An 18,877-nucleotide genomic window follows, 5' to 3' on the forward strand; every position below is an offset into this window, starting at 1 on the left:
ACATGATAGCAGTCTTCCAATATCTCAGGGGTTGCCACAAAGAAGAAGGAGTCAAACTATTCTCCAAGGGACCTGAGGGTAGAACAAGAAGCAATGGATGGAAACTAATCAAGGAGAGAAGCAACTTAGAACTGAGGAGAAATTTCCTGACAGTGACAACAATTAATCAGTGGAACAGAAGTTGCCTCCAGAAGTTGTGAATGCCCCAACACTGGAAGTCTTTAAGAAGATGTTGGATAGCCATCTGTCTGAAACGGTATAGGGTTTCCTGCCTAAGCAGGGGGTTGGACTAGAAGGCCTCCAAGGTCCCTTCCAACTCTACTATTGTATTGTATTGTATTCTTGTATTGTATTGATTTGATACACATATACTTGTTTTATTGGATGCATTTGTAAGCTAGCATATCAAAAATCAAGGTAGTCATCTTTGAGACAGAAATTGAATAATATTTGCACTTTTAGGGTTGAAATGAGGGGTCTTTGCTGCTCTCTGAGCTTGGTGGTTTTCTTGCAGATTTTCCATTCCTCAAACTAGGTAACTTCTTCTGTGTTAGGGGGAGTGCAGTTTGTAGGGAGGAGGGGGACTGCAATATATATACAGGCTTGTGGTAAGTATTTGAAATCTAATCAATCAAACATCAAGAAAGTCATGTTTGACAGAGAATTGGAATGACCAATAAAGGAGAACATTTGCAGCTTAGGGTTGAAAAGAAGGATCGTTGGTGCTCTCTGATCTTGGCTGTTTTCTTGTAGACATTTCATTACACAAACTAGGTAAGATCATCAGTGCTATGGCTGATGAGCTAGCACTGATGATGTTACCTGGTTTAGGTAATGAAATGTCTGCAAGAAAACAGTCAAGCTCAGAGAGTATCTAAGAAGAGGGAGTCAAGCTATTCTCCAAAGCACCTGAGGGCAGGACAAGAAGCAACAGGTAGAAACTAATCAAGGAGAGAAGCAACCTAGAACTAAGGAGAAATTTGTAAGAGTTAGAACAAATAATCAGTGGAACAACTTTCCTCCAGAAATTGTGAATGCTGCAACACTGGAAGTTTTTAAGAAGATGTTGGATAACAAGATCACTTCCGGTCCCTGCAGGCGACGGACGTTTCATCTGCCGCTTGTCTTCTCGGTGGGCTCCTTTTGGAGCACAGGAGACCTTGGAGAGGACTCCTGCTATAGGGGCGGCTTGCTGGAGCCCCCCAGACTCGGCAGCAGCCTGCAGGGCTTTTTCCAGCTTTGCCCCAGGAGCCGGGGAGCAGAAGGGGGGGCATGCTTGCCTCTTCGCCTAATGGATTCTGGAGGAAACAAATTATTCAAAGGGAATGTGGCTGAAAAGTTGGCTGTGGAGGATCCTTCCTAATCTCTTCAATTATTGGGAGCGGATAAGCAGCAGGCTATCATAAGTTTTTGTTCAATCTATTTTAAACTGAAGATTGGAGGGGGGAGTTTTTCATTTCTAACCCCCCCTCGGACAAAGCGACATTCAAACTTTCTCTCTCCACTCCGTAATGGAAAGAGAACAAAGGCTGACTTGCCACTCGAATTAACTATGTGAGAAAGACTAAAATCACAGTTGCAAGAGTGTTTGCTGAGCTGTTTTTTAAAACAATTAAAACCTTTGCTCTTCTCCCTGTGGAAAGGAGGAGTCAAAATGGCTCCCCTCCGCTCTCATTTCTGTACTTATAAATGAAGTCTGCTTTTTGAAACCACCCTGGGGAAAAAAGAAATGATTTCTGGCATCTTTTAATACCTCCCCCGAGGGTGCTCCGGACCTCTTCTGCTCCGTGGACCTTCTGGATTTGATTATTTGGTTTTTCCCTTCCTGCTGTACCTCTGTGTCTTGGAACAGTGAAGGAGAACTGACTTTTTACTTTTGGATTTGCCTGTTGCCCTGGACCAGCCCAGCTGCGTGCCCTGGCGATGCCATTTTCTTTGCATAAGATTTACCATCTCTGAACTTAGACAATGGAACCTAAGAAACCCCCAATGGGCAAGTCACTTTCAGCCCCGGCTTCAACGGCTTCCAGTCCAAGTGTCCAGCAGCCGAAGATTACTTCATTGCTTCAATCAGAAGCTGCTGGAGAGAGTTCAAAAGAACTATCTGTCAACCAAATGTTTCAGGAAATCATGAGAGGTCAAAACGAACTGAGGAAGGATGTGGCAGACCTCAAAAATGAACTCAGGGGTACAACATAACACAGCAGAGAATAAACAGAGAATTGTAGTACTTGAGGAAGGTGCAGCTGGGATGGAGGAAAGAGTTAAGGAGATCCAAAAGGGAAATTTAGAACTGGAAAACTTTATGGCCAAAATAGAATTGGAAAGAATGTCTTTTTTTCTCAGGTTCCAGAACCTACCAGAGACAGAAAGTGAAGATCTTAAAGATATTATGAGCACAATTTTAGCAGAATACCTTAAGAGAAACAAAGAGCAGATGTGGGGGGATATGGACCTGGTCTATAGAATCAATTCAGCATATGCCAGAATTCATAATGTTCCAAGAGAGGTACACGTTAAATTTCTCAGGAGGACCGCGAGAGATGAGGTACTAGGCGCCCAAAGGGAGAGACCTTTAAAATACCAAGACAAAGAAATTACCATTCTAAAGCAAATTCCAAAAAAGATTAGAGAAAAAAGGAGGAAGTACTCTTCCTTATCAAAGAAACTATATAATAGAGGAATTTGGTTCAGATAGTTATTGCCAGAAGGAATGTTGATTTTCTGGGATGGAAGTCGAGTTAGAATTAAGACAGTGGACGAGGCAGAGGCCTTTATTAAAAAACATCTTTCCCTCCCAGAGGACGAAGACAGCAGAGGTGGGGAAAAAGGCAGCAATGTGCAAGATATGGAGGGGGGGCACGGCTCCACCCGGGGGCAGGGAGAAGGAAGCAATATCGAAAAGGCCTCAGGTCACAAAAATAAACATATCTGAAATATTATTGTAATTATTGATATACTAGAAAGTGACAAAGAAAGAAATGATTGAACATGTTGTTGACATAAAGTAAGAATTCTGTTTATGCTATCCTTTACATGTTATTTTTTAAAATTGTAAAAGTGTGAGATTTGGGGGGATTTCTACTGCCAACATGGGAGCTACTAAAATTTTCTATGTACCTTATTACCTTTTCCCTATAAATGTTTTTAAAACCAATAAAACTTTTTGCAAAAAAAAAGAAGATGTTGGATAACCATTTGTCTGAAGTGGTATAGGATATCCTGCCTAACCAGAGGGTTGGACAACAAGGCCTCCAAAGTCCCTCACAACTCTGTTATTCTACTCTATTCAATTCTGTTCGATTCTATTCTATTCTATTCTATTCTATTCTATTTGATTCTATTCAATTCGATGACCCCTCAAATAAAGCAGCCAATTTAGAAGAAGCCCTTATCAGAGAGCTGCAGAACCTCTATTCCCATGACTGTCTGGAGAAATTCAGTCTAAGATTAGGTGGATGAATATTTGTATCATGGTAGAGTGTAAAGATTGAGAAAGGGGTGGAAGAATTGTGAGGTGTGCAAATGTGTGTAGAAACATTGTGGACAATCTATTTTAAAAAATGAACTTTGATGAAGAATTGAAAGTGATTAAGGGGAGTCTGAGAAAGTCATGGTTGGAAGGAGATTATGGTTGTCTTCTAAAGGAATCGGAAAGAAGCAACGGCAATTATTTGGTGTTGCATGGTTTTGGTAGAAGCAATGGCAGTCTGTGAAAAAGAAAGTCCTCAGTATCATCTTGCTTAACAGATTGAGCCTTTATAAAGACCTTACGTGCTGTGGCCAATATATGTGCCTACGCAGGAACTGAGAATCCAGAATACACAGCAATCCTAATCATGGCACTGCAAAATCATCGATAGTTAGAACAATTAATCAGTGGAACGTCTTGGCTCCAGAAGTTGTGGGTTTTCCAATACTGGAGGTTTTTAAGAAGAGATCGGATAGCCACTGGAGTGGTATTGGTTTCCTGCTTGAGCATCGGATTGGACTAGATGACCTCCAAGATCCCTTCCAACTCTGTTATTCCGTTATCCAGGACCAAATAGGAAAAGTCCCCATATTGGAAGAACCAAACATCCATCGTTGCTTTGTTTTGGTTTGTGCTAGGATTAAATGTGAGAGTTCCTTTGCATCCAACATCCTTCAAGCACTGGGACAGGACCTTCCCAGCATTGCTTGGTCAGCAAAATATAGCAGAACAGATTTTCTGGGTCCAACTACTTTAAATTAGTGTAACATCTTGGGAGACCTTCCCACCTATTTTTAAGTTCTACGGGAAAAGTTAGTTTCTTTTCTTTTTTAAATAAATTTTATTCATAAACACTTTTTTGAAAAACAGTGCATTGTCAGGGTAATATTGATGTACAAACTAATAACAATAATACTGATATAGTAACAATAGTAACAATATAACCAACAAGCTTTTGGCTAAATTTCTTTTTACACTAAAGTTTTACCATTATTTACTTTCTTACCTTCAGGACTAACATTTATGATCTTATTTTTCTCTAATTCCCACCCCTTGCTTCTATCCGTTCATAGAATTTATTCCAAATCCCATCATAATCTGTATCTTCCTGATCTTTAATTTTAAAGGTTAATCTAACCATTTCGACCCCATTCTGCAAAGTCTTCTAGACTTGGCGTGTAGCATGAATGTTCTATTGCTCAATATTCCCCAGAATCTGCTTGTCAGGTTTTGAAGCGTGCTTATAGTATCGCAGCCAGTGGTGGGTTCCTACCGGTTTGGCCCGGTTTGGCCAAAGTGGTAGTGGATTGGCAGTCTGGGTCACTGGAACCGACAGCGACCCAGGCCTGCCACACCCTCAAACTGGTTCTCTGGGTGCCGCCATAGGCTCCGCCATCCAGTTTTTTGCTTCTGCACATGCACAGAACAAATTTTATTTCATTGTGCATGTGGGCATGGCACGCCCATGAGCAAACTGGCAGTAGTGACTGCCAGAACCCACCCCTGGTCACAGCCATTACTGTTTCTCAGCTTGCCACGAAACATGGGGGGAGGGGAGGGGAGATTGGGATGTCAGTTCAAGCCAACCACAAGAAACAAGGCCTCGAAGACAGCCTGGTCTCCACCTGGGGGTGGATGGAAGACCCCAGCTCTGCACCTACCTCTGATCCTGCTTCCTCATCAGAGGTTATGGTCTACCTTATCAAATGCCTTACTGAAGTCTAAGTAAACTATATTGATGGCATTCCTCTGGTCCACTTATTTTGTCACTTTGTCAAAGAATGCAATAAGATTAGTCTGGCATGATCTGTTTTTGACAAACCCATGTTGGCTTTTGGTTATTACTTTGTTTGCTTCTAGCTATTTGCTAATTCGTTGCTTGATTATCTTTTCCAGAATCTTTCCTGGTATTGAGGTCAGGCTGATAGGTCTGTAGTTTCCTGGATCTGTTTTTTCCCCCTTTTTTGAAGATGGGAACCACATCAGCTCTTTTCCAGTCCTCTGGCAGTTCCCTGGTGCTCCAGAATCTCTGAAAGATATAGTTCAGTAGTTCTGAGATCTCATCTGCCAGTTCCTTCAGAACCCTGGGGTGTAATCCATCCGGTCATGGTGATTTGAACTCATCTAGGGTAGACAGGTGCTCACTTACCATTTTCTTCCCTATTTCAACTTGTGTTCCTAATCTGATTTTTGTGGTGCTGTTTTTGATAGGTTGGACTGTTTTATCCCTTTGTGTAAAGATAGATGCAAAACATGAGTTAAATAGTTCTGCTTTCTCTGGGAAAACCATAACCTGCTTAAAAGTCTACAGACTTTTAGTTATACAATTTGGGGTGAACACCCTTGGAATGGTGCGGGAGTAGGGATGGATTTCCAGAAGAAAAATTGCAGGACCACTACTCAGATGACCCTAAGGACACAGGTAAGCCTCCAATGGCTTCAAAGACCCTCTAAAATGATGCAAATGACCAACTGTTTGCAAAGAGTATAAATCCTTACATTCCCCACCATCCAGTCAGAGCCGAAGAAGCTTCTTGGATGAGATCAAAACATCTTCAAAAGAAAAAACAAGAAATTCCAGTTGCCTCTTGGGAAAAGCACCTTTGGGACAAGCATGACCTGGAGGATGGAGAATCTCTACAGATGTTCAACCTAAGTATCGTTCTATATCAGTTCCATGGAACAAGAATGGACAACTGTGTAATGAGCTGATTTTTCCCTTTCTATAAGGAAGATACCAGTCAGTGTTGAATTGGGAGCGAGAAGTCCATGGCCCTCATTGTGTGGGGTGGAAGAGGATTCAGTATTTTCTCCTCTCCTGTTTAATGTGTACTTGAAATAAAAAGTCAGGCTCCATAGACATTATATGTTCATTATACAAACTACATTATATAATTTATAAGGGGAATGGCTTTTGGTACACCTTGTTTATGAAACAATAAGATGCAAAATAAAATATTATTGACCTCTTGATTTTCTCCTGCTGAAATGGGGAACATTTAAATATTTTTATGGCTAACATTGAGTTCAGTTTCCCAAGTGGTTCTACCCTTTTCCTTTCTTCTAACTAGATCTTCTTATCCTGCCTTCACTCTTTCCTTCCTCCACTTCAGCTTCTGTGAAATGTGCAATTCTTCTTTTCTGCCAGAGCAGTTTTTTTTTTTTTTATAATAAAATTTTTATTGGTTTTTCAAGATTTATAGGGAAAAGGGTAAATGGACAGGTATACAAATTTTGGCAGTTGCAAAGTGTGTGTGGCCCCCCTCCCTCCATACCCATAGTATACATTTATATATAATGCATTAGTATATAATTGATTACAATCAGCATATTAGTTCTATTATTAAATTCAATCAAATTAAACATTACAGTATAAAATCCAAATATAATTCCATTTTCACTTTCGGTCAGTTTATAATAATATGATTTTCTTGTTTATTTTTGTGATCTGAGTCTTCTTGCTATTGCCCCATCTCCCTCCACTGGCAGAGCTCTGGCCCCTCCCGTGTCCTGCGTGCCCGTTGTAGTATCTGGTGGTTTCTCTAGGAGTGTTTTATTTTTTTCCATAAAGGCCTGCGCCTCTATGGGTGAATTAATTCTAATTCTTGTCTCCTCCCAGAATATCAGCATACCTTCAGGCATCAACCATCTAAACCACACCCCTTTCTGGTATAATTTATTCGCTAATTGCGAATAATTTTTTCTTTTTTCTCTAATCTTCTTAGGGATCTGCTTCAGAATGGTTATCTCCATATCATGATATGTCAATGCTTGCCCCCTTTGTACACCCAGAATTTCATCTCTTGTGCTTTTTCTAAGGAATTTAATGTGAACCTCCCTGGGTACATTGTGTGTTCTAGCGTAAGCTGAGTTCACTCTATAAACCAGGTCTATATCCCACCCCATCAGTTGTTTTTCTTTGTGTGTGTAGTCAGCCAGAATGTTTGTCATGATGTCCCTTATATTTTCCCCATCTTCTTCTATAACATTTTGAAATCTAAGATAATAGGACATTCTCTCAAATTCTAATTTCATCTGTTGGATGTCAAGATCTTTGTTCCCTTTCTGCACAGCTTCCACCCCCCCCCTCACCTCCTCCACCCCCCCTTCCACAAGATCCAGTCTCTGTGAGTTCTTATAAATTTGGGCTTGATTTTCTTTAATTTCATCTTTCATTTCCCTTAGCTGTTTCTTGATTTCCTCCTGGCCCTGTAAAATTTGTTGAAGCATTTGTTGAAAGTCCATCTCTATAGTCTTAGGTTGCATCAGTTCTGTTATCTTTGACTGTGTGGCTGGACTGGATGTTACAGATGTTGGAGCAGACGTGGCAAAGCCAGGTTTCCCAGGAGGTGGTCTTTTGGATGCCATCCTTTATAACATTAGAAATTCAGTCCATATATAAGATAAACAGTTAGAAAAGAAGGGTAGGCAGGTGAGGTCCGGGAGCAGAAGAACCAGGCAGAAGAGAATCTCTCTAATAAGTCTGGCAATAGATGAAAGGTTTCCCCTAGAAAGTTCAAAAAGTACCAATCCACAAGAGATTCCTCTGGGAGACACGGAGACAAAGACCGGAAGCCTGAATTTTAAAGGTGGAGTCAGGTTTCACAATTCATAAAGACAACGGAAGTGTGCCATCTTGCCCTGCCAGTTTTGGGCACAGAGGCATAACAAAGTTTTAAAAAGTTCCAAAAGTCCTCAAATCACAGTAAAAAGTGAAATTAAGTTGAAAAGAAAATCATCTCAACCTGGGTGAGGCTTCATTCGTTGGCTCTCCCCCCTCCTCCTTCCCCGGGGGCTGAGAGCAAAATTATTCCTCGCCGCTTGTCCAAGGGGGGGGAAACCCCCCTCCCTCCAGCCGCGCCTCCAGAATACTCCGAAAGTTGTTTTTTTTAAAAAAGCTGAATAATTCTTCCTACAGAATAGGGAATGAAGAGAGAAGCAACCTCACCGCACCGCAGCTGCTTCCTTCTATTGTTGCATTCTCCGGTCGGCTTTAGCGAGGCGCGAGGCGCAGAAACGCGAAGCGCCCTCCGATCTTGCTCCCCGGTGCCTTGGGCGCGCGAGAGACCTCCCGCCGGCCGCCGCCGCTGCAGGAGCTCCCCGCGATGCCGCCCCTCCGGCAGGACCCCTCTGAGGGGTGTCCTGTGCCCCCCAAGGAGTGGGGAAGCCCACCGGAGAGCCGGAGCGGGCAGAGAGCTGCCCGTCGCCGCTGCCGCCGGAACCGGAACTCCCAAAGAAATGAATTTTAATGTGGAGAAAAGCAAAGTTTTATATTTAGGCAGGAAAAATCAAAGGTATAAGAATAGATTAGGTGAGGCCTGGCTCAAAAAGAGTAACTGTGAGAGGAACCTTGGAGTCCTAGTGGATGATCACTTGAATATGAGCCAGGCATGTGCAGCAGTAGCCAAAAAGCTAATACAACCCTGGGTTGTATAAACTCAGGAATAGAATTAAGAGCACATGAAATATTAGTACTGCTTTATAAAACCCAATAAGATCACACCTGGAATACTGCAGCCAATTTTGTTCAAAGGCCTGGAGACCAAAATATATGAAGAACAGATGTAGAATTTCAGTTTAGCTAGTCTAAAGGAAAGACTCATTAGGAGCAACAGGATAGCAGTATTCCAGTATTTGAGTGGCTTCCACAAAGAAGAGGGAGTCAAATTATAGGGTTTCCTGCTTAGGAAGGGGTTGGACTAGAAGACCTCCAAGGTCCCTTCCAACTCTGCTATTGTATTATTCTACAAGGCACTAGAGGAAAGGACAAGAAACAATGGTTGGAACCATTGACAGAGACAGAAGCAACCTGGAATTAAGGAGAAACGTCCTAAAACAAGGACAATTAACCAGTGGAACAGCTTGTCTTCAGAAGTTGTGGGCGCTCCATCACCAAAGGTTTTTAAGAGGAGACTGGACAGTCACTTGTTTGACATAGTATAGGTTCTCCTGCTTGAGCAGGGGGCTGGACTAGAAGACCTCCAAGGTCCCTTCCAGCTCTATTCTATTCCATTCCATTCCATTCTTTATGGCAGCCTCTCAAATACTGGAATTCTGCTATCATGTGTCCCATCCCCCCTACAAGTCCTTCTTTTCTTTAGACTAGCCAAACCCAAATCCTGCAACCATTCCTCATGTTTTACTCGCCAGGCCTTTTTTAAGGACCTGCCTCACGTACCTTCTCAAAAAAGTAAAAATCTTGAAACATTTACTTTTTGAAACGAATTTTTATTGAAAGATAGTGATTACGGTGAAGTAAACGGAGTCTGAAATTCAGGCACAAAGCTAAAGTTTCCCTTGTAACCCTTGATACCCCATGTCAATCAGTGTCCAATAACATGCCACAAAGGTGTTATGAGAATCTTCGAAAATGGATGGTGAGAGGAGTTCATCTTCAGGGCACTGCGACCTCGGATACCTGGCTCGGACCGGTGTAGAGGGAGTCACTGCAGATGGTGTGAGCTTTCCCTTCCCTTTTATCTCCCAAGCAGTTGCAGCAACAACAAAGCAAAATCATGCAAACTATGTGGCCCACGATGCTTCTCTGCCCCCCTTCCAGAATGGCAGCATTTCCATAGGGACCTGACATGCTGCCCCCACTAGAAAAGGGAGATCCACACTTGAAAAAACAAGGGAAAGAGATGTAATAAAAGAAGGTAATGATTACTTGGGTTTATTGTCTGTTTGTTTTCTAAGTCAGAAGAAACTTCTCTGGGAATGGAGAAGCTCTGGAAATTAACCCTTCCCCCCATGTGGCATGATACTCCATGCTAAGAAGTAATCAGGTGACCCTGGGGCTGGGGGAGGGGCAACCGAGGTCCATTTGTCTAGCCAATCAGTTATATTCACATTGTTTTGGTAACACTCTCTTCACCTTAGACTTTCGCAGCTGATGACCTTGAGGTGGTGGATCTGTCTCAGGATTAAAACCAGAAAACCTGTGTTCCTTCACACTCCCCTAACCCCGCTGCATTCCAATGCCTTCCCTTCCCCTCCCATTGCTGATGTCTGGTTGTGAGCGGGATTTCAATAGGGATCTGACCATGGCACTCTGTTTCTTGAACTTTGGACTGTTGTTTTGGGCTCTTGACTTCAGACTTTCCTTGTGGACTTCGGACCTGCCTTCCTGTCTTTGGAATTTTGGGCTGTGCTTTGGATTTTGGAACCTTTGACTCTGTTTTTGGAGTTAAAGTTTTGGGAGGAGTGTATCTTGTCCTTATGCCTGGTGGGTCAGCCTGAACCCAGTTGGAATGATGGAATGGGACTACAGATAGAGAAAATGAGGTGGAGCTTTGCCAGAGCCATTAGTGAATTCTTAGATGTTGTATAAGTGAGCAATAAACTGACTTTAACTAAGACCTCCTTTCTCTGCAAGACTTGGGTCAGAACACAAACTGAGATTGTAGCTCCCCTTTGAACTAGATGAAATCTTGACTTCTTCACTTCTTTGAATTATTCACATTCTTTGGGATACCATAAGCTCCACATGTAAGGGTCACTGCATAACTTTTTGTGAGTTGGCTGTTGTAAAAATGGAACATTCACATCACATTGAGACATATCAATGAAGGATCTTGCTAAGTGCAGATGCCCCTGAAACACTTCAAGAAGAGTCTTCATTTCAGTTGCAGCTCACTGTGACTTCTACACAGAAGACCAATAACCAAACCAGGGCAAGGACCAGAGCATTGCAAGAAGATCCCCTTGCTTGTCTATCAAGACACTATGCAATACACTTCAGTTACTCTTCTCCTTTTTCTCTCTGTAGGAGGACATCTGCAGTCCTGGCCATATTCCTTAATCATCCTAATATACCAAGGGTTTGAACTCCTTCTCTTCCTCATAACCAGCACTGGCTGGAATCAGCTTCAGAGAAAGGAGAGAAGAACATAGCACCATACACCCATTTCTGTTACCCCAACCAGCCCAAATTTTTACCATGGGAGATGGTATCCTTTCATGCCAACTGCCATTTCTGATGTCATACTTCACAAGATAAACACAGCAAGCAAACTTTTCTCGCTCCAAGTAGTTGTTAGACAAAACTCCTGTAAAGTTTAAATTAGCCTAATCCCTTTGACGTCTACTTTTTAATATCTATGACATAAGTTAGTTTCTTATTTCATCCCCTGCCATGAGGTTTAAATAAACCAGTGAATTAATACAAATGTCGGTATGATTTTTCACACTTACTGTGGTACAACTGGTTGTCATGTGCCACCCTACCTCATTCATACTATCCAAGCAAACTATGGGTCAGACTCCACCTTGGACTCAGGTGCTCAGTTTCAGGGAGGCCAAATACACCTGAACTTTGACCCTCAAGTCCATCTCCTGCTTGGATCAACAACAGACTTCTGGTGTATGAAGAGAAGCTATTGCTAAGTGGGTAAGATATTGGTCTTCCCTGCAATTATCAGAATAACAGTAATTCTCTATGTAACCCCCATGGATTTCAACCCAGAAAAACATTCTGAGGTAAAATAAGCTTTTAAAAATATGCTCTGAGTTTCCTCCTCCTGAAAAGGCAACTCCTGGCTTTGGTGAAGCTCAGCTGGTCTTGGTTTCCTCTTTGGTCACAGCACAAGCACAGGTAAGGGGAAGCACAGATGATATAAATTTGCCCTGGGGCCATCAGAGAGAGCTTGGTCTCTCTCTACCTGTGGTGAAGAAATCTGGGTGTGATTTGAAGTAAATCTTCTGAGGTTTCGAGTGTTCCCTGCAGTTCAGCTTCTGCACAAATTGATTTCTGATCTAGGAGGAAAGGTGTGAAAAATGGCTGGGCTGCCTCAACTCCTTCTGCTGCTGCTTCTCTTCTGGCTCCTGGCTCCAACTTCTGCTAAGAGGATGCCAGCCAAATGTTTGTTCACAAATCCTTTCCAGAATATGAGAAAATGGGATTATTACAAGTCTGGTGACCTCATTATTGGTGGGAATTTGCTCCTGGTAACTATTGTTTCATCCAATATCCAAGACTTTCAAAAAGACCCATATCAGCTTTCCTTCAAGATTTCGTAAGTTTCTCCTGGTGGGAAAGATGTAAATAATTCTTTGGTTTGTTTTTGGTTCAGGGTCTCCTTCTAGAAATATTTGTTCTAGTGATACTTATAATCTCCTACTTCTTGCTTTTCTCAATGAAGAGGGAAGCTTTTTCGTCTCTCTACAACTCTTCATCAGAAAGATAATCAACTGTAGGAAGGGAACGTCGCCAAGACAGTGTTGTACCAGGAAGACCAGGCCAGAAATCTCAGAAAGAGTATTGTCACAAGAACCAGACTAGAAATCACTAGAATTGCAATACAAACGTTGACTCACAAATACCCAAGCCAGAGAAATAGATGAACACATTTTAAAAGAACCTCCTGAGAAGAATTACAAGGTATCAGAATAACTAGAAACAGCTGCAGAGTACAAAATGATGCAAAAAGCCTAGGATGTGCAGGAAGAAGTGACCTCTGAAATAGCGGAAGGTCAGAGTGTCAACCAAGAACTGATTAGCTCAGGGCGAAGACTTAATCATAAAACAGTTAAGAGGGAAATACATTGGACACACGATTAACACACCAGAAGACACTAGGACTCACCCCTGCCCCGTGGAGATTACTTTAGGGCAGAGGAATAACAAATGCAAGACAGAATTAGAACCATTAGCAAGGGCAGACACAAAAGGGAAGCGCACAATAGCACAAAAAAGACAAAAGGACTTCAAAGAGGAAAAATGTACCCTCACTGGTCCACATCACTGTTGGTCTTGCCTTCCGGAAAAATAAAGACACCTTGCTTTCAACGCAGCTGCTTTGGTTCTAAATTCTTCCACCTCACCAGTGAGGCTCTCCCAGCCGGGAAAACTGAACCCACAGAGGAAACTTTCTTTCCATCCAACACAACAACATAAAATGTAAGGAGGGACAAAACCTTAGAAACTGAGGCATCCTTGATTTTCTCTGAGCTTGGTTGTTTCCTTGCAGATGTTTCATTACCAAAACTAGATAACACCCTATTAATGTGAACTGGTTTGGGTAGTGAAAAATCTGCAAGAAAGCAACCAAGCTCTGAGAGCATCAAGGACCCTTCATTTCAACCCTGAGCGACAAATATTCTCCTTTATTGGTACCTGAGAAACGGTCACTGGCCTAGTGAAAAAGTTGACTTATAATGTTAATTTGGAGAGAAAATCATAGTGAAAACTCAGGTAAAAGGTCTCTTCATTTTGGAATCAGCCGTGCTCATGACTGATGGCCTTCAAGAAACTGATGCCAATTGGAGTCTTGTGCTCATCAACAGTTAACCGAGCTGAACTAGATGCTCCAAGAGAGGCTGAAATTAATTCAGGTACTGGAGGAGCAGTTGGGGAGGATTACATTCACTTGGGCAAAGTGTACAAGGGTAGAACAATAGAGGGGTATGGAGGGGCAGGCTCTTCTCCTTTCTGACAAAGGCGTTCAAATTTAATGAAGGAACAACTTTAACAAAACTCATTTGTACTTGCTGCTCCAAACAAAAAAAGGTGCAAGGCAAACTCCATCTCACACACACCCCATCTTTTCTGTAATGTTCCCCAATATTTTTCCCCCTTGTAGACCCGTAACCAAGAATTACCAGCAATTCATGGCTTTGGTGTTTGCAGTCAGAGAGGTCAACAAGGATATAGTTCTCCCCTCCAACATCACCCTTGGCTTCCACATCTATGACAATCACCAAATTGAGACAGAGATTTCCAGGATCTGTCTCTCCCTGCTCTCCACACAGCGCCAAACGTTTCCAGGTTATAAATGTGGCAGGCAAGACTCTCTGCTCTCTGTCATTGGAGGTGACAACCACAAATGCTCAAGGCAGATGGCCTCCATCTTCAGCCTCTTCAAGGTCCCACAGGTAAGGAGGCTCCTTTGGTTAGACTTATGGAGGAGACAAATAATTGAAGCACAACTGCAGCCAAAGATGGAACTAGAGGTCTCTTGGGCAGGTGTACATCAGGACTCATTGTTTTAGAAAATTCATGATACAGTCAAATTCATTTTTATATTTTATGTTTTAATTTATATAACTCCAAAGAGATTAATGAGATAATTCTGAAATGCTGAACTTGCCAAGAGGAATTCCTTCATAATTTACTCTTCATTGAAGTTTAGCAATCCTTCCAGTGCAGTTTATTCCCTATATCAGGTTGATACTTTGTTCCCTTGGCATCTCATCTCTTACAACTAGGCAAAATATGAAATTATGGGAAGAAGCTTCAGGTTGTCTCTTAAAGTGAGTCAGCTTGTTATATGACAATCAACCACACAGTGGTGACCTCTAAAATCACCATAAAACTTTATTTTGTCTTTTAAAGAGGATTCTCACTTTCTCCAGCTTGGTGTCGGTTTTGACTTCACTCACGAAGAAAGAAGAGTTTATCCTTCCTTCTTCCAGATTAATCCCAGGGAATTTCCTGAATATGAGGATTTAGTCCAGCTCCTTCTATATTTCCAATGGAACTGGGTTGGGCTTCTGGCCCCCAATGATTATGATGGAGAACGTTTCCTCTCATCTCTGGTGCCAATGCTCAAGGAGAAGGAGATCTGCCTGGCCTTCACTGACAAGTACAAATTTGATATTGATGCTTTAACAGAATTGAAAATGCTTCATCTTTTCAAAACGTTTTCTAGCGCTGAAGTGATTATTCTATTTGGAGACTCCCAGAGTATTGCAAATGTACTGGTGGCATTGTATTGTCATGAAGAATTGACAAAGAAACCATTTTTGAAAGTTTGGATCTTAACTTCTCATTGGAAAGTTAATGTGATAGGATCGCAGGGGATAATGAAAGATATAAAGCGCTTCCATGGGTCTCTGCATTTTAGGGACCGCACGGCTGATGTCCCAGAATTCAGTCATTTTCTCCTGTCTTTAAACCCGTTGAATCCAGAAGGGAACACCTTTCTCCCACTATGGTGGCAATGGGTGTTTGACTGCAGTCTCCACCAGATACCAAGGAATGGGAATGTACAGAAAAAACAATGTACAGGAAAGGAGAATTTACAGAATGTGCCACTTTACCTGTTTGAAACAAGAATGACAGGTGAAAGTTACAACATCTACAATGCTGCTTATGCTGTGGCACATGCATTACATGCAAAGTTTGGATCAGGAAGGAAACCAACTAAGTTGAGGCTTGGAAAGAGGATCTCTAATGTCCAATCATGGCAGGTAATCAAATCCACAGATCTTTATACAGGAAACGTCCCATATGTATTTCCCGAATTACTAATTTGTAATTGTAATATGTGACTGGATTTTTATTTGCAGTTGTGATGTGTTGCTCCCATTCGCAAGCATATCAGGTTAAAAGAACAGTTGTTAAAAAATAATATCAATGAAGTGTAAAATTTTGTTGAAAAAGGGTAGAGGAGAGAAGGAGAAAAGGAAACAAAACCAGTTGTCCATAAGCTCCCTAGAGGAAAGATCTTCCTACAAGGTCCTGAATGTCCTTCAGTGGTTACCTGTGTTTGAGAGGGAGAAAAATCCACACTGGAGGTGTCAGCTCTGAGCAAGATGAAAATCTGGGCGCTTCAACGGGTCAATTGAAGTCCTAGTGAGACATTTGCAGAACCACCTCAGTTTCCCTCATTATGTAGCCTGAATCCAACCTGTAAAATCTGTCATTATCAACCCAATTCCTTTTAATCTTGGTTCATATTTTTATGACTTAGCATTTCATATGACTTCACACCACGTTTAATTTGCCATTTGTTCAATGGCTCTGCCTGTTCATTTGTGGTTTCCAGCCAAGTATTCCAATGTCTGAAGGTCTCGTTTCTTTCAGATTCTTTCCTATTTGGGAAAAGTCCAGTTCAACAACAGTGCTGGGGATGAAATCTCCTTCTCAGAAAATGGGCTGGGATCTGGTGGTTATGATCTTCTCAACTGGGTTCTCCTGCCCAATGGATCTTTTATCCCCATGAAAGTTGGGCAAATAGATCCCAGGGCCCCCTCAGGCCAGGATTTCGCCATTAACTCAGATGCAATCATCTGGGCCACAAAGGTCAGCTGGAAGGAAATGTTGTAAATTTATGCAAAGATTCATTCTCTCCCAGACATGCAGAACATCTTTGTACATGGAAAATAGGTCTCAAGATTGAATCACTTTGCTTCTTTCAAACCCTAATGCTTCTCAACTTGCCAATGAACTGGGAGGGGGGGGGAACGGAAGGGGGAATGCCAAGAATGTATGCGGAGATTGAGAGGTCACAATTGCAGGTCTTGAGAAAGAGATGGACTGTTTCCATAATAGAAGAACATCTCATAATTAGACAATGTGATTACACAGGAGTGGGGGGAAGAGAATGTTACTGTTTAACTAGACAAGCATTTGTATGGTAAAACCAGCACTGGTTTTGTTTCTTCAGTCCAACTATGGTGTATCCAATAATGTTTCATTTTGAGGAATTGAAATCTCCCGAATGTGTTTCCTTGTATTGAATTAACTACAAGGACAGTTGACAATAAGTCTATTGAATTAGAAAACATGATAACCACTTGATGAAATGGTTTGTATGTAAAACACTTGAGGTCTGATTTGTGTCAATTCTCAAAGAGTTGGGTTTTAGAAAAATGTCTCCTAAAAAACCAGAATGCAATTAGAGAAGATAACAGTAATTTCCATGGATCATTCATGTGCAGTTCTATTGTCATGATTCTTTGCCTTAGAAAAGGTGGAGCCCAGTTTCACTAGCCTTCCTTTGCATGCCACAATCCCAATTCCAATCTCAACATCCATCAGTGGGTTGGCTGCCACTTAGAATTTCCCAGGAGCTGTTCCTGGTAGACCTTAGTGAACCATTATAGAAGATGGACTTAGAATGTGGAAATGAATAAATGAAGGATATTCATTGCTGAGGCCCTCTCAAGCATTTGTCTTTTCTATTTTAGAAGATGCCTTTTGCCAGGTGTGGCATGAAGAGATGCCAGGCAAGAGAGAGGAGAAAAGTTCCAGAGGGGAACCAGGTTTGCTGCTACCAATGTGCCCCTTGTTCAGAAAGGGCCATTTCTAATCAGACAGGTACAACTCATGTCAAATTTATATCTTCTAGGATCAAGGAAGCCATTAAGTAGGAACAAATATTTTGTCATTCTGGTGGGTTGATATTATTCAAAATATTCATGATTTCCAGCAGAACCTCTGAGTTGATGGATGTAAACTGTGCTGCCACCCTCCCCCGGCCACTTTCCTGTTCCTCAGAAATTTTATACAGGGTAGTTTCAGGTCAGAATTCATGGGTTCCTCACTAGACTTTCCACTTCTTCTCTTACTAGTCAGCTACCAGAAATCCAGCTACCAATCTTTTCATGCAGGAAAAGAGTGTGAGCTTCAAACGGTAATTTCCATTATTTTGGGTGATTCTTGATTTCAGATGCAGCCCACTGTGACCCCTGCCAAGAAGGCCAATATCCTAACCAGGACAAAGACTATTGCATTGCAAAGAAAATCCACTTCCTTGCCTATCAAGACAACCTGGGATACATTTTAACATCTCTCACCCTTTCTCTAGCTATGACCACACTGGTTATTTTGGCATTTTTTCTTAAACTTAATGACACACCAATTGTCAAGGCCAACAACCGAGATCTCTCCTACATCCTCCTGGTCTCCCTCCTGCTCTGCTTCCTCTGCTCCTTCCTCTTCATTGGTCGACCCAGGAAGCTCACCTGCCTCTTTCGACAAACTGCCTTTGTTGTTCTCTTTTCCCTTGCGGTTTCCTCTGTCTTGGCAAAAACTGTCATGGTGGTTCTGGCCTTTGTGGCAACAAAACCAGGGAACAGGGCAAGGAATCTCTTAGGAAAACCACTGACCAACTCTATTGTTGTGGGCTGTCCCCTGGTCCAAGCAATTCTTTGTGCCAATTGGCTGGTAACCACCCCTCCATCTCTCAACTTGGACTTTCATTCCTTGGTAGGAGAGGCCATCTTGGAATGTAATGAAGGTTCAGCTTTGATGTTTTATGCTGCCCTCTCCTATCTGGGTTTCCTGGCTCTCCTCAGCTTCACAGTGGCCTTTCTGGCCAGGAAGTTGCCCAACAGCTTTAATGAAGCAAAGTTCATTACTTTTAGCATGCTGGTCTTTTGCAGTGTTTGGATCACTTTCCTCCCCACCTACCTGAGCACCAAAGGGAAATCCATGGTGGCTGTTGAGATCTTCTCCATCTTGGCCTCTGGGGCTGGTCTCTTGGCTTTTATCTTTTTTCCAAAATGCTACATTATTCTATTCAGACCTCATCTGAATTGTCGAGAGAATATTATGAGGCACAAAAATATCTAACTGAGGCATGTTTATACGTTATGACATTTCTAAAACATGTTGAGAGACAAAGAAGAACATATCCATTAAATGATACCTCATCAAGTGCTGCAACTGGTTGCAATAAG

General features: G+C 42.0%; 1 protein-coding gene across 1 annotated transcript in view; it reads left to right on the top strand.

Moving 5' to 3' along the window:
- LOC309385057 (vomeronasal type-2 receptor 1-like) overlaps positions 1 to 18,538 on the top strand; it is a gene marked incomplete at its 3' end in the record, with an annotated part of 200,640 nt that extends 182,102 nt beyond the window's left edge. Inside the window, exons 5-6 of the mRNA XM_081939130.1 lie at positions 17,866 to 18,017; positions 18,494 to 18,538. Coding sequence (XP_081795256.1) covers positions 17,866 to 18,017; positions 18,494 to 18,538 — 197 coding nt within the window. The remainder of the gene's footprint in view (positions 1 to 17,865; positions 18,018 to 18,493) is intronic.
- Between the last annotated feature and the right edge of the window lie 339 nt (positions 18,539 to 18,877).

Source organism: Natrix helvetica (genome assembly GCF_964273705.1).
Source record: "Natrix helvetica genome assembly, chromosome: 1".
In the NCBI taxonomy this organism is placed as follows: Eukaryota; Metazoa; Chordata; class Lepidosauria; order Squamata; family Natricidae; genus Natrix; species Natrix helvetica.